Consider the following 16,776-nt stretch of genomic DNA (forward strand, 5'->3'; position numbering starts at 1 on the left):
CCTCTCCATGACACAGAAAATCAATGCACTAACCTCCTCCTGCTTCCACACACACTGCACAAAAATCCTTCAAATCGATTCCCCCAGAGACCAGGAAGAAAGTCACCCACGCACTCATCAGCAGCAGACTAGACTACGGTAACGCCCTCTACGCCGGCACCACACTCAAACGCAAACTCCAGAGAATCCAGAACACAGCTGCACGCCTCGTCCTTGGCCTCCCCCGCCACTAATGAATCTCACCACACCTCAAATCCCTTCACTGGCTCCCTATAGACAAGAGAATCACATTCAAGATGCTCATCCACGCTCACAAATGCCTCCACAACACCGGCCCAACCTACCTCAACGAAAGAGTGAACTTCCACACTCAACCTCCAATCAGCCGACCTCGCCCTAGCCAAAGTCCCCCCGCATCCAACGCACCACCACAGGAGGCAGGTCCTTCTCCTACCTCGTCCACAAAACCTGGAAGTCCCTCCCCACCAACCTTCGCAAAACCAAAGACCTCCTGCTCTTCAGAAAGAACCTCAAGACATGGTTGTTTGAACATCCATGTCCCCCCTCCCCCACAGCGCCTTGAGACCCTCACGGGTGAGTAGCGCGCTCTATAAAAAATTTTGATTGATTGAAAACTACTGTCGCTTTTTATATGGAATCTAATCTTCCGGAGGATTGCCAATATTACTGCTGACGTGTTACTATCATCAAGCACGGTTATGTCCTGGCTAAATTATGAGTGGGTACAGTTCATCATTTGGTTGCTTTCCCCAATATCAAAGCCTGTCCACTGGACAACACCATGCCCATGCAATGGTTCACAATCTAAGGCGGTACTACCTCAAACCAATTTTTGTTGCCCAGGTCAGAGATGACTGGAACGCTTTGAGTGACTTGTTTACTCTTGGGAATCCTTATGTTTGCTGTAATGTTGCTTTATGTATAAATGGGGCAATCCAGCTCAGAAAGCTTACTGTGTGTTAGACACGATTATGGAAGGAGCTGATCTGCTCCTTATAAAATTGTTTTTATTCTTTGTTTTTATCTCGTATATTAATTGCACCTGTATGTTATGGCTGTGTTTAAATTTGCTGAATAAAGTTATTGAATCACAAGAGCAATTTAATTTACGTAGGTTACAATTTTTACAGATCCCTCCAAATTAGACCTGCATTTAGGACATTCAGGTAGGGAGCCCCAAACATTCCAGACGTCAATCCACTCAAACTTAAACTGGTCCTGGAACAAGTGGTTGGAAGAATAATATATATATCTTACTACCTTTTCAGTAGTAAGAGCTCCTTATGGTCAATGAATATCTAGAACTACTGTTAGTACTTTTATTATAGTGAAAATATCAGACAGGATTACAGTAGTGATCACCCGATGCAAGGTCACCAGCAATGATCACCTTAGTGCCACAGACATGGTGGCCACCAGTAAAGTTTATAAAAAAATAAAAAAATAAAAAAAAAGCTCTCAATTTAGAATGCCTCTACATGGGTAATGCATAACAACCAAAGCTGTAATACCACTTGTCCCCAAGTAACACGAGTCTGCTCCCTGATGCTGCATGATTGATCACTAAAATATCATCTTTATATATATATTTCACAAATTCGATCATTTTTCTCAAAACATTAGGAGTTCTGAAAAAGCATGCATTTTCATCTTGAATACATGCTTTTTAATTTTGATAAACATATGTTAATTCAACATAGCATAAGCTTCTAATTTAGTAGGCTAGACCGTACACAAGAGAGCTGCTTACAGGTAGCTGGAGATCTACCAGTAGCTCACAAGCATCTGGTTAGAGAAGTCTGATTATACAGAGTCCTAATTGGGAACATGCCTTCCCTTTCTCTATATAGTGTGTGAACGTCAGGTGATTCATACTTACTGGCTCAAAATTCATGATAATCTGGCCAGAGTGAATGACTGGGTACTTATGGCAGAATCAAAGATGGGTTTGTTGTGGATAACAGAGCTTTGGGTGAAAGTTTGGCCAAAAAAAAAAAAAAAAAAAAACTGGTTAATGTTGGTTTAATGGTTGGCAAGTTAGAAAATTGCCCTTACAGGGACAGCCAGGCCTGCCTCCTCATTGCCAACTGAGCAAGGAAAGCGGACTTCCGTACTGCTGAAGAAGAAAGTGTTGACATGGGGAGGGGCTGCTCCAAGAAATACACAAAAATGTAGGTATGTGGTAGGGCATTCTACTGATGTCTTTTAGATGTCTCCTGGTAAGTGTCAGTTTATAACTGCTGTTTGTGTGATCTGCAGAGGAAACATTATTTAACAGCTATTAGGGTAGCAGTCTCAGTTTATTATGTTCAATGGCATATTTTAAGTTTGTTATCAACAAGATAAAAATATAATTTTTTTTTAAAAAACAAGTTGTCAAATTGTGGTGCAACGTTTTAACTCCATTCATGAAGCGGGATGCTTCAATAATCCCATTGTCTGCAATTCCAGTGAACAAAGTATTTCAATTCTAAATTTGATGGATGACAATCATATGATTTTTCACTTAGATCATTAAACACTAGAAAGTAGATACAAACCAAACAAACCACAGGATGCTTTTCTAAGCTTAGGGCACACCAGCTGATGCATCATCTTTTAAATATGTAGTCTGTAGGCAATTCTGCGTTACTCCAGGGCAATGCCACTCACCATCTTTTTTAGACAGTTTGCTTTTCTTATTACTCTCCTTTTCTTTTCTCTTTTCTCCAGGTTTTTCAATCATAGACCTCACAGTTTTCTGGGACTTCTGGGACTGTTTGAAGGTTTTCATGGCAGACGGAGCTTGGGCTTGGGCTCTGCCGCTCGCCTCTGCTTCCCTGAAAAGAAGGACAAAGGCTACCATTACCTAGCCACTAATGGTGTGAGAAACCAAACAATTCTTGTTATGTTTTGTCAGAGGGACTGCACAGGAAAGGTAGATGGGGGATTGAGGAGGTGAGACAGGGAGTGGGTACGGTAAAGTGAACAAGATAACGTTACATACCCACAAAACTATGTTGTATATAAAGAGTATGTTCATTAAACTGATGAACACTAAACTAAACAGTGCTGCCTGTGGGCAAAGTGCATTAAAAAAAAAGTATTGGAATTGTGATACTGTATTCAGTTGGGGCAGGGCCAATTGGCTTGGAGTCAAAGTTGTGGCTAAAAAAAAAAAAAAATATTCTATAAGGTTTTTTTGTCTTTTTTAGGTAGCTACATATAAAATAACATGCAGCTTAAATACAAAATAAATAATAAAGTTGTTACTTAGTGGGAAATGCATTATAGTGCAATATGAAACCTCTCAATTAATGCACTGCAGAGGTCTGTGTGCAACCAGAAATCCACAGAATTAAGGCCCTCATTACAAGTCTGCCAGTCTTAAGACGGTCATACGCGCGGTGGCGGTCAGACGGCTGCGGTCGTAGTGGTCTGACCACATTACGACTGTGGCGGAGCCGCCATGGTCTGACCCCACACACCGCTAGGTTGCCGCCAGTTGACAGCCTGGCAGTCTTGGCAGTTGTAATCCGCCATGGAAAGGCTGGCGGAACGGGGGTGTCGGTGGCCCCCTGAACTGCCCATGCACTTGGCATGGGCAGTGCAGGGGCCCCCATGGACAGCCCAGTCGTGCTTTCCACTGCCTGAATTACAGGCATAGGAAAGTAAGGCGGATGCTGCTGCACCTGCCACATTGCCGCCGGCTTGATTACGAGCCGGCATCAATGTTAAGGCCCTGGTTCTCCCTTGGCTGGCAGACGGAAACACGGTTTCCCCCAGCCAGGCCAAGCGCGAAACTTGTAATAGAGCCGAAGGTGCTCTTGCCGCAATGGCGGTCAGATGGCAGTATGGTGCCCGCCAAACTCGTAATGAGGGCCTAAGTCTTGCTTGGTGCAGTGGAGAATAGTGATTTGTGTATTTTTAGTGCTACGAGGTCACAGCCTAGGACAGAAAGTACTATGAATATGTAAGTCATTATTTTAAGATTAAATTACACGGAGTATGAAATAGACTACTACAATGCGCAAAAAGGCTTAAACTAAAATGGAGCTTCCAAATATATACATTTTAGTCATACTAAGACCGAACGTAATGCAAATTTTTTTTTTACATTACTGTCCTTTCAACACCTCAAGGGGTAGTATGCGCTATGTAAATGCAATTACAATTAACCCCTCAGCGCCTTGGACGAGGTGGTTATGTCTGTTGCCGTGGCCCTCAGACGCCAGGGACGTAACGCCTCGTCCAAGTACCAGGTCATGGGGGAAGCGCTAGCCTCACCCTCCCCTGGGCAGGGATGGAAGGAGAATTGCTTCCAACACATGGCGCCTGATGACATCAGCGCGCGATTGCACGCTGACCTCATCAGAGGCTGCCTCCTCCTCCAATCACGTGGAGGGGGCAAGAGAGGCATCAAAGGAAAGGCTTTTCCTTTCCTTTGATGTGTGTCTCAGAATTTCTGCTGCCTGATCTCAATGCCATCGGGCACCAGAAATGCCCACTAGACACCAGGGAGTTTTTTTTCTTCTATTTACTTATAAGGGGAGCTGCCCCTTGAGCAAGAGCCGCTCCCCATATGGGCAAGTTATTTTAAGGCCAATTCTGCCCCTCCGCCCCTACTTACCCCCAACCCACCAGGGGCAGATGGGCCTATTATAATTAGACACCAGAGATAACTTTTTTTTGGTTTGTTTTATTTTTTTTTAAATGTGGGGAGCGACCCGTTAGGCAAGGATCGCTCCCCTGGGTGAAATATTTCCTTTAGGGCATTTGATCGGCCTATTTTTATTAAGCCAATCTGCCCCCAAGTGGGGCAGAAACCACTGGACACCAGTGATTTTTTTGTTTTTAGGTCTTTTACACGTGAGGGGAGCGACCACTTAGGCAAGGGTTGCTCCCCTGCAGAGGCAAATTTATCTAACACCATTTCTGCCCCCCATGGGGGCAGATCAGCCTATTTTAATAAGGCTGATTTGCCCCCAAGGGGGCAGAAAACCACTTGGCCCCAGGGTTTTTTTTTTCTTTTAATCCAATTTCACAAAAGAGGAGTGACCCCTTGGGGGCAGATCGGCCTATTTCTATTAGGCCAACCTGCCTGGGGGGGGGGGGGGGGGGAAGAGGGGGGCAGAAACCATTTAGGCACCAGGTATTGGTGGGTGTGTTTTGTTTGGGGGACAGCCTCTTGGGCAAGGGTCACTCCTCATGAGGGCATATTACTGTTGGCCAGAATGCACACCAGAGACCAAGGAAGATTTGTTATAAAAAAATAAAATGAAAAAAGACAGGGTATGGCCATACCCCCACCCCAAAGAAATGGGGCCAAAGTTGTTCTGCCCACTGGTGAGCAAATGGGGCAATTACCCCCGATCCAATCCCTGGGGAGGGGGGGGGGGGGGGGGGGGGGGGGCAGAAAGCCTACTAGATGCCAGGAAATTTAAAGAAAAAAAAATTGTGGGGTGGAGGCCACCAACCAGTATGAGCATGGTTATGCCCCCACCCCAACTGAAGGGGGTAACAGTCTTTCAGTTCTCTGCACACTAAAACATGTTATCCATTGGCAACCAACAGGACATTTGATTATTTTGGTTTTACATTTGGGCCATTAGAGTTTGTCTAACTCTCAAAATCGTCCCACTTGGAATGGTGAGGGCTGCACTTTTTGGACTAAGGGACGCTACTATGTAGACAAATCCACAAGACTTCGACACATCTGAAAACTAAACATCTTGGTGGGTCCAGGGTGGTGTGCTTCACATACACCCGCATCATTTTCTTACCCACAATGCCCTGCAACCCTCCAACTTTGCTGGAAATCACACATTTTTCCCACATTTTTGTGGTGGAACCTTCCGGAATCTGCAGGAATCCACAAAATTCCTACCACCCAGCATTGTCGCATCTATACCGATAAAAAATCATCCCCACTTGTCAGCCTAAAAATGTTTTTGTTTTTCTTTCCAAATTGCACCCACTTTGGTTCCCCCTCAATTTCAACATGTTTTTGTCTCTTCCCTGTCACAGGCACTTGGCCCACCTACACAAGTGACATTTTTACCGGGAGACTGAGGGGGAACGTTGGGTCATAGGAAATTTGTCCCGGTGCTGTGATCCCACACAGAAATGTGGAAAAAGAACGAGTTACTTACCTTCGGTAACGACTTTTCTGGTGGATACATTAGCTACCTGTTGATTCCTCACTTATTAAATTCTCCCCTTGCGCCAGCTTTCGACGGAAATCTTCTTCCTAGCTTCCGCACGTCGACGAGGACGTCACAATTGCCCACGCGACGCCGTCTGACGTCATACAGGCAATAAGAGGTCCTCGCCGACGTCAGTACCAACATTTTTTATGTGCCTCTGAAACGAATAGGCCATTGAAACAATTAATCATATAGCAATATTTAATTACACCAAAAGATAAAACATCATTCCAAAATGTCAATACTATACACAGCAATCTTACAAACTCTTTTTTTTAATTTTTTTAAATTGAACTTATATACATAAATATATACATTATATTTGAAAACCATCAGCCACCAAGAGGAGCACACCCAAGGATAGCTTGGTAAGACCAGACAGGCAACTGGGAGGGACCGTGAGGAATCCACAGGTAGCTAATGTATCCACCAGAAAAGTCGTTACCGAAGGTAAGTAACTCGTTCTTCTGATGGATACAACTACCTGTGGATTACTCACTTATTGAATAGAGTCCCAAAGCAGTACCGCACTCGGTGGAGGGTGCCTGAATGGTCAAACCAAGAAATCCTGCAGCACCGACTGTGCAAAATGGCCATCCCTCCTAACCTCCGAATCTAAGCAATAATGTTTTGCATAAGTGTGGAGGGATGACCAAGTTGCGGCCTTGCAGATGTCAACCACAGGAACACCCCTAGCCAGAGCCGAAGAGGCCGACTTAGCTCTAGTGGAATGAGCTCTTATTCCATCAGGGGGTTCCTTCTTTGCCAGAGAATAACACAGCTTAATGCAAAGAATGACCCACCTGGAGAGTGTTGTCTTGTGGACTGCCCTTCCTCTCCTCTTTCCCACGTACCCGATGAAGAATTGATCCTCCAATCTGAACTCCTTCGTTCTGTCCATGAAGAAGCTCAGCGCCTTCTCGGGTCCAAACGATGCAGTCTTTCTTCCTCCTTCGAAGGATGAGGTGGAGGATAAAAAGAGGAAAGAGTAACAGTCTGGCCCATATGGAAGGGTGAAATAACCTTGGTCCTCAACACCACCTTATCTACATTAAAGGATGTATACGGGGGCTTAACAGATAGAGCCTGCAGCTCACTCACTCTTCTAGCTGAAGTAATTGCAACAAGGAAAACAGTCTTCAAAACCAATAACCTTATAGGGCAATAATGCATTGGCTCAAACGGCGAGCCCATAAGAAATGTTAAGACTAGATTTAAATCCCACTGAGGCATAAATGGAAGGAGTGGGAGGAAATTTATTAATGAGACCTTTTAAAAATATTAATACTAAAGGAGATTTAAATAAGGAAGGTTGGTCTGGAAGACACAGAAAGGCTGACAGGGCAGACAAATATCCCTTGACTGTAGCCACTGCACAACCCCTCTGTGCCAGGGACAAAGCAAAAGACAAGACATCTGATAAGTGGGCACGTAAGGGATCAATTTGTCTTTCTCCACACCAACACACAAATTTAGCCCACCTGCTAGCGTAGATAGCTTTAGTGGAGTGTCGCCTGGCTGATAAAATAACATCCACTACCTCAGGTGGGAGAGAGAAGGATCTCAGGTTGCCCCGTTCAATCTCCAGGCATGAAGGTGCAGGCTCTGGAGGTGGGGGTGTAAAACCTGCCCCTGCGATTGTGAGAGGAGGTTTGCCCTGAGAGGCAGACGGAGCGGGGGGGCACAGAGAGAGTTGGAGAAGATCTGAATACCATACCCTCCTTGGCCAATCTGGAGCTATTAAGATGATTTGGGCCCGGTCTTGGCGAATTTTCCTCAGAACCCGAGGAATCAAAGGTATGGGGGGGAACGCGTAAAGCAACTGGTCGCACCAGGACATCTGACATGCGTCCCCCAATGTTACTTGCACCGGATACTGGAGGCTGCAGAACAACGTGCAGTGCGAGTTCTCCCGAGTGGCAAAAAGATCTACCCGAGGGATTCCCCACATCTGGAAGATCTGTCGGACTAGATCTGGATGGAGACGCCACTCGTGATCGATCAAGAAGTGCCGGCTGAGACTGTCCGCACGCACGTTCAAGACTCCGGCCAGATGGTTTGCTACCAAGCAAATCCAATGGTCCCTTGCCCAGGACCATAGCCGCAGAGCTTCTCTGCAGAGAAGGTACAACCCTACTCCTCCCTGTTTGTTTATATACCACATCGCGGTAGTATTGTCCGTCAAGACCTGAACCGACTGACCGCGAAGGGAAGGGAAGGGAGAAAGGCCTTGAGAGCCAAACGTATTGCCCGCAACTCCAACAGATTTATATGAAACATCTGTTCCACTGGAGACCTTTGACCTTTGACCTCCAGGTCCCCCAGATGAGCTCCCCACCCTAGAGTGGCAGCATCCGTTATTACTGTGGTCACCGCCGGAGGTTGTGAAAACGGCCTTCCTTGAGAAAGATTGACGTCTGCAATGCACCATCTTAGATCCGCTGCAGCGTCCCTAGAGATCTTTACTGATCCCTCGAGATCTTCTTTGAGTTGAGACCACTGCTTCCGGAGGCACCACTGAAGAGCCCTCATGTGCCAGCGAGCGTGAGTGACCAACAGAATGCAAGAAGCAAACAGACCGAGCAGACGCAGGACCTTGAGGACTGGAATGACTGCTCCACTTTGAAACGTTGGAACCAACGCCTGAATGTCCTGAATCCGCCGAGGCGGAGGAAAGGCGCGATTCAACGTTGTATCCAGTACTGCCCCTATGAACAGGAGGCGCTAAGAGGGCTCCAGGTGAGATTTGGGCACATTCACAGAAAAACCCAGGTCGAACAACAACTGGGTTGTCGACTGCAGGTGACGCAACACGAGCTCCGGAGACCTGGCTTTGATCAACCAGTCGTCCAGGTAAGGAAATACCGCTATCCCCTTCCTTCTGAGCTCTGCCGCAACCACCGCCATCACCTTTGTGAAGACTCGAGGTGCTGAAGTAAGACCAAACGGGAGGACCGCAAACTGATAGTGCTGCGACCCCACCACAAACCGGAGATACTTCCTGTGCGACTTGAGTATCGGGATATGAAAGTAAGCATCCTGCAAGTCGACAGACACCATCCAGTCTTCCTTGTTCAACACCAAAAGCACCTGAGCTAGGGTCAGCATCTTGAACTTTTCCTGTTTGAGGAACCAATTCAAGATCCTCAGGTCCAGGATTGGCCTCAAACGACCATCCTTCTTGGGCATCAGGAAGTATCTTGAGTAACAACCCTGACCCCTCTTCTGCTCTGAAACCCACTCCACCACACCCTTTGAAAGGAGGACTTGAACCTCCTGTTGTAGCAACAGGAGATGCTCTTCTGAACAGCAGGAAGGGCGGGCGGGATGGGGGGAGGAAACTCCCGAAAGGGAAGGGCATAGCCTTTCCCCACAATGCTGGTGACCCAGGAGTCGGATGTTATAACCTCCCACTTGCAGAGAAAGTTCAATAACCTCCCCCCTACAGGAGTGGAATGAGAAGGAATTGGTGGAAGACTAAGGCTGCTTCCCATGTTGCACCCCTCCAGAGGAAGAGGCAGAGTGCCGCTGGGCGGCTCCCCTGGTTCGGACCCTCCCCTTCCCCCTGTACGATCTGTAGGAGAGAGCAGTGGCGGGTTGTTGTTGAAATCTGCCTCGAAAGGAGGAGGATGAACCACAACCAAACCCCCTAAATCTTCTAAAGAGTCTGGACGAGACAGAAGAGGAGGCCTGTAAGCCTAAAGACTTCGCCGTGGCCCTACTCTCCTTAAATCTCTCTAGGGCAGAGTCCGCCTTAGAGCCAAAAAGTTTATCCCCATCGAAGGGAAGATCCAGCAGGGCTGACTGGACATCCGACAAGAAACCAGAGGAACGAAGCCAGGCCTGCCTCCTTGTAGCAACAGCAGTGCCCATAGCCCTGGCTACAGAGTCCGTCGTATCCAGCCCAGACTGGATCACTTGGGTTGCCGCAGCTTGAGCATCGGAGACCAGACTCAACACCTCCTGAGGCACCTCAGCATGGGACGACTTTATCTCATCCATCAGGGCGTAGATGTATCTCCCCAAAATACATGTAGCATTAGTAGATTTTAAAGCCATGCTGCATGAAGAAAACGCCTTCTTGGAAGAATGATCCATCTTCTTTGAGTCTCTATCTGAAGGCACACCCGGAAAAGAACCTGGGGCAGACCGGGATGAACATGAAGCCTGAACCACTAGGCTCTCAGGGGTTGGGTGCCTGGACAAAAAGGTTGGGTCCGCAGGAGCCACTCGATATCTGCGAGCCACCGATCTATTAACTGCCGAAGAGGACACCGGCTTCTTCCAGATTTCCAGAATTGGATCTAACAGAGCCTCATTAAAAGGCAGAAGTGGCTCTGCAACCGTCGAAGCAGGATGTAAAACCTCTGTTAAAATATTGGGTTTAGGCTCAGACACCGGCAAGGGAAGGTCCAAAAAAATCAGCTGCTTTCTTTATTACGGAGTGGAATGAAGCAGCCTCCTCTGTATACTCTCCAGGAGATGTTAAGTCCCATTCTGGAGAGGTGTCCAAACCACTAGGTGCATCTAAACCTTGGATGTCCCCAAGAGGCTCCTCAATCTCTCCTTCCTCCAATGCCTGCTTCTGATACTCCTGCTCCTCAAGAAGTCGAAGAGCAAGCCTTCTTGAATGCAACCTGGCTTCAATTCTAGGCGTCGAAATGGCTTCAGCCGACGTCGAAGCTTGACGCCGATCCTCGGATCCATCTGACGCCGGATCCATCTGACGCCGGATCCATCGGCGCCGTGGACTTCTTCGGCGCCGTATGAGGCAAAGGATGGACAGGAGACCGCTCCGGCGCCGGACCCGCGGATCTACTCTGCGTCACCGGCTGTGAAGTTGACGCCATACGAATCGCACCGAGCCAACACCTCCCATAGGTATGAAGGGCATGAAAGGTGCCGGTCGTAACGGAGCCGGAGCACCCATGTTGGAGGCCAAAGGACCCGAAGGGCCAGCCGGTCCACCACCTGGAGACATCTGTTGAAAGATAGCAAACATAGCATTTAAAAATGCGGAACTGTCGGCTCCTGGGGCCGGGAAAGCCGGATACTGTGGAGCCTGGGCTCGACGTGACATCGGCGCCGGCCCCGGCCCCGGCGTCTGAGAAGCTGGTGAGAACTCCTGACGCTGAGGAACCTCAAACACAGATGGTGGATTCACAGGCGACGTCGGCGAAGCTGGTGATGTAAGAGGCGTCTGCGTCTGTGGAGAGATGGTCGGGCTAACTTCCCATGTTTTACAGCGTCGAGCTGAAGGCGACCTCGAACGCGATCTCTCCCTACTCGACCGGTGTCGAGATTCATGACGACGCCGGGAGTCACGATGACGCCGATGGGACTTCGGAGAGGATGACTTGAGTCGATGCCGCTTTTCTTTTTTCTTGGACTTCGCCAAAAAGAGCTTCGCCTCTCGCTCTTTTAACGCCTTCGGATTCATCCGTTGACAAGAGTCACATTTGTCAACGTCGTGGTCGGAGCTTAGACACCACAAACAGTCTGTATGCGGGTCAGTCACCGACACTTTGCCTCCGCACTCATTGCAGGGCTTAAAACCAGACTTTCTTTGAGACATTCTTTCTTTCTCAAAGAAAGAAACAATAACTGTAACTACGCAGAGTAGTAACAGTAGCTCCCTCGAAGAATAACAGTCGTTAGAATGGCACAGAAAAAAAGGAACGGACGTCGGCGAGGACCTCTTATTGCCTGCATGACGTCAGACGGCGTCGCATGAGCAATTGTGACGTCCTCGTCGACGTGCGGAAGCTAGGAAGAAGATTTCCGTCGAAAGCTGACGCAAGGGGCGAATTCAATAAGTGAGGAAACCACAGGTAGTTGTATCCATCAGAAACGTGATGTTTTAGCTAAATTTGAGGTATGCTGAGTATTCTGGGTAAGAAAATACCGAGGGATCCACGCAAGTAACACCTCCCTGGACTCCCTTGGGTGTCTATTTTTCAGAAATGATTGGGTTTGGTAGGTTTCTTTAAATGGCTGCTGAGCCCAGGACCAAAAACAAAAAGGTGCCCACCCCCCCCCCCCTTCGCAAAAACAGGTAGTTCTGTATTTGATCATTTTGATGTGTCCACATAGTGTTTTGGGACATTTCCTTTTGTGGGTATTAGGCCTACCCACACAAGTGAGGTACCATTTTTATCAGGAGACTTGGGGGAATGCTGGGTGGAAGGAAATGTGTGGCTCCTCTTAGATTCCAGAACTTTCTATCACCCAAATGTGAGGAAAAAGTTTTTTTTTGTGCCAAATAATGAGGTTTTCAAAGGATTCTGGGTAACAGAACCTGCTAAGAAGCCCCACAAGTCACCCCATTCTGAATTCCCATAGGTGTCTAGTTTTAAGAAAATGCACAGGTTTGCTAGGTTTTCCTAGGTGCCGGCTGAGCTAGAGGCCAAAATCCACAGTTAGGCACTTTCTAAAAACCACATCAGATTTCAATGTAAAAATGTGATGTGTCCATGTTGCGTTTCCTGTTGCAGGCATTAGGCCTACCCACACAAGGGAGGTACCATTTTTATAGGGAGACTTGGGGGAACACAGAATAGAACAACAAGTGTTATTGCCCCTTTACTTTCTCTACATTTTTTCCTTCCAAATTTAAGATAGTGTGTAAAAAAGACGTGTATTTGAGAAATGCCCTGTAATTCACATGTTAGTATGGTTAACCCGGAATTCAGAGATGTGCAAATAACCACTGCTTCTCAACACCTTATCTTGAGCCCATTTTGGAAATACAAAGGTTTCCTTGATACCTATTTTTCACTCTTTATATTTCAGCAAATTAATTACTGTATCCCCGGTATTCAATGAAAACCCATTGCAAGGTGCTGCTCCTTTATTGGCTCTGGGTAACTAGGGATCTTTATAAAACTACATATCCCTGCAACCAGAAGAGTCCAGTTGATGTAACGGTATATTGCTTTTGAAATTCTGACATGGCAAGAAAAAGTTAGAGACTAAAACGTGGAGAGAAATGGCTGTTTTTTTCCATCTCTATTTCAATGTTTTTTTATTTTAGCTGTTATTTTCTGTAGGAAAACCATGTAGGATCTACAGAAATGACCCTTTGCTAAATTCAGAATGTGGTCTACTTTTCAGAAATGTTTAGCTACCCGGGATCCAGCATTGGTTTCATCCCCATTTCTGTCACTAACTGGAAGGAGGCTAAAACACAAAAAAATAGTAAAAATGGAGTATGTCCCAGTAAAATGCCAAAATTGTTTTGAAGAATGTGGTTTTGGGATTCAAGTCTGCCTGTTCCTGAAAGCTGAGAAGGTGGCGATTTTAGCTCCGCAAACCCTTTGTTGGTGCTACTTTTAAGGGGGGGGGGGGGGGGGGGGGGGAGGGGGGGGGGGACACAAAACAAAAATAAAAAAAATACACACAACCTTCTTCTGCAGCCCTCCCCCCCCCCCCCCCATTTTTTTTGAAAAACAAATTTGTTGTTGTATTTTGGCTAATTTCTTGGTCTCCTCCAGGGAAGCCCACAAACTCTGGGTACCTCTAGAATGCCTAGGATGTTAGGAAAAAAAGGACACAAATTTGGTGTGGGTAGCTTAGGTGGACAAAACGTTATGAGGGCCTAAGCGCGAATTGCCCCAAATAGCCAAAAAAGGCCTGCCACCTGAGGGTGAAAAGGCCTGGCAGCTAAGGAGTTAAAAGCATGCAGACTTCACAGCTCAGTCGTTAACTCTTTGCACAACCACTCAAAAAGAATAAATCTTTGTAATCACAAAGCTTTGAGAGATTCAATCAATTAAAACCAGTACCAGCTCCCAAAATGTCTCCTAGCCTGCCACTGCGGGCTGGATTGGCAGTGTTTTCACTGCTGGTTTGACTTTGCCATTAAACCTATGATAAAGCCATGCTATCCCTTAGCATTAAATGTAAGTCTTCCACAAGGAAGGCCTATTGAGTCCTATGGCAGGGGGCAATATTTTGCTAAGACAGACATATGTTTTACAATACTTCGTAACACCAACACTTTCAAACTGTTATTTTGCTGTGGGTAAAGTTGGTAGCCCCACTGGCTAATATAGAGTTACAGGGTGGCATCCCAACCCAGCTAACCTTGGACAGGGACAACCAAACTGGATCAGGTGAGGTATCAAATTAATCGCAGTATTAAATGCGACCTGATGCCCCGTCGAAATTAATTTTTACTATAAACGGTGGGCAGCTGTTAGAAAGTTGCACCTCTGTGCTTTGCTTGTACAGCAACCTCCCAATGGCATAAACACTCAGAAAGGTTTCTATCTGCCTGGGGAGACGTGAACAACTCCCAAGCTTAGGAACAAAGGGCAGTACCGCAGGCAGCAAACTACCATCTCTTCTGCCCAGATGGCCACTCAGCGGGTTAGCCCAGAGGCAAGCATAAAAGGGGAATTCACCTTTAATGGGCTGCATAGCCCAACACCCGAGTAGTATGCCTTTTGTTCCTGTAGACAGCGTGGAGACAGAAACAGAGAGGGGAAACTCACTCCAAACCAGTTTTACCCTGGACATGTTGCCTTCAGGTAGCCACCCCTCTAGGATGGGCTACCTTCCTCGTCACGACCAAGTAAGGGTCGTGCCATCTTGAAAGGAGCAAGAAGGTGGCATTCTGGGATAGCCAAATGCCACAATTCACAGGAGACAATGAGATCCCTCGCGGTGAAGAGGTGGCGGGCCTGCAACAGGAGGTAGTCCGTCTTCGAGAGCAGCAGGACTTCCTCCAGATGGCAGTTGAAGACTTGGAAAACCGCTCGAGGCGACAAGATATTCGTATTAGAGGGGCCCCGGTTGGTGCTGAAAAAGAGGACATTGGGGGCTACGTGGTGGACCTGTTTCGCTCCTTGCTTTGCACAGACGAGACACGGGAGGTAGTCATGGATCAGGTACATCGAGTTGGGCGCGCCGGAGGTCCTGGAGACCACCCCCCTGACATTTTAGTCCGTCTCCATAATTTTGTCCTTAAAGAAAAGATTCTACAGCGGGCCCGCAACCTCCAGAGTGTACTCTTTCGAGGGCATGAACTCCAGCTATTCCATGACCTATCGGTGCGGACTTTGCAGAGTCGGAGAGAGTTCAGACGGATCACTTGAGAGCGCACAATGTGTCCTATTCCTGGGGCCATCCGTTCCGCTTGGTCTTCCGCTGGGAGGGGCAGCTCCGGCAGGTGAAATCCGTCTTGGAGGATAGCCGCGTCCTGGGTCTGGAGGATATAGGCCGGGAGGCGAGCGAGGGGACTGTTCTGCCGGCGGGAGGCCCTCCTCGTTGGCGGAGAAAAGAGAAGAAAAGGAAGCTGCAGCGTCCGACGGCCTCGGAGTTGAGGTCGGAGAGAGAGGCCGCTCTGAACAATGTGGCCGCCGGAACTTCAGCCTAGTGTGGTCACCCAGGGGCACCCGGGATTGCTATTGGCCGCATTGCTAACAATATGCTGATCGTCGAAGAGGGTCAAGGTGGCGGTGGACCTGATCACCTGATTTGGTTGGATATACAGCCCCGTGGAAACTGCACCTCGCGAGTATGGACGACCGAGGACTTCTGTGTTCTATGCACCTGTTGTGCTTGTTAGTTGTCTGTTGTTGGGTGTAAGAAAATGCCTCCTTGGCATGGTTACCTACTGACTTTTTGCCTTTGCTGATGCTAAGTTTTGATTGAAAGTGTGCTCAGGCCTGCTAACCAGGCCCCAGCACCAGTGTTCTTTCCCTAACCTATACCTTTGTTTCCACAATTGGCACACCCTGACATCCAGGTAAGTCCCTTGTAACTGGTACCCCTGGTACCAAGGGCCCTGATGCCAGGGCAGGTATCTAAGGGCTGCAGCATGTCTTATGCCACCCTGGGGATCCCTCACTCAGCACAGATACACTGCTTGCCAGCTTGTGTGTGCTAGTGGGGATAAAAAGACTAAGTCGACATGGCACTCCCCTCAGGGTGCCATGCCAACCTCACACTGCCTATGATGTATAGATAAGTCACCCCTCTAGCAGGCCTTACAGCCCTAAGGCAGGGTGCACTATACCATAGGTGAGGGCACTAGTGCATGAGCACTGTGCCCCTACAGTGTCTAAGCAAAACCTTAAACATTGTAAGTGCAGGGTAGCCATAAGAGTATATGGTCTGGGAGTCTGTCATGCACGAACTCCACAGCACCATAATGGCTACACTGAAAACTGGGAAGTTTGGTATCAAACTTCTCAGCACAATAAATGCACACTGATGCCAGTGTACATTTTATTGTAACATACACCCCAGGGGGCACCTTAGAGATGCCCCCTGAAACCTTAACCAACTACCCGTGTAGGCTGACTGGTTTTAGCAGCCTGCCACACACCAGACATGTTGCTGGCCACATGGGGAGAGTGCCTTTGTCACTCTGTGGCTAGTAACAAAGCCTGTACTGGGTGGAGATGCATATCACCTCCCCCTGCAGGAACTGTAACACCTGGTGGTGAGCCTCAAAGGCTCACCTCCTTTGTTACAGCACCCCAGGGCACTCCAGCTAGTGGAGTTGCCCACCCCCTCCGGCCACGGCCCCACTTTTGGCGGCAAGGCCGGAGGAGATAATGAG

The 16,776-nt window shown here is 47.8% G+C and overlaps 1 protein-coding gene across 1 annotated transcript in view; it reads right to left on the reverse strand.

Annotated features, from left to right (window-relative positions):
- SRPRA (SRP receptor subunit alpha) overlaps nucleotides 1–16,776 on the reverse strand; it is a 704,571-nt gene that overhangs the window by 613,263 nt on the left and 74,532 nt on the right. Inside the window, exon 4 of the mRNA XM_069224516.1 lies at nucleotides 2,674–2,840. Within this exon, the coding sequence (XP_069080617.1) occupies nucleotides 2,674–2,840 (167 nt within the window). The remainder of the gene's footprint in view (nucleotides 1–2,673; nucleotides 2,841–16,776) is intronic.

Source organism: Pleurodeles waltl, chromosome 3_1 (genome assembly GCF_031143425.1).
Source record: "Pleurodeles waltl isolate 20211129_DDA chromosome 3_1, aPleWal1.hap1.20221129, whole genome shotgun sequence".
Taxonomy (NCBI): domain Eukaryota; kingdom Metazoa; phylum Chordata; class Amphibia; order Caudata; family Salamandridae; genus Pleurodeles; species Pleurodeles waltl.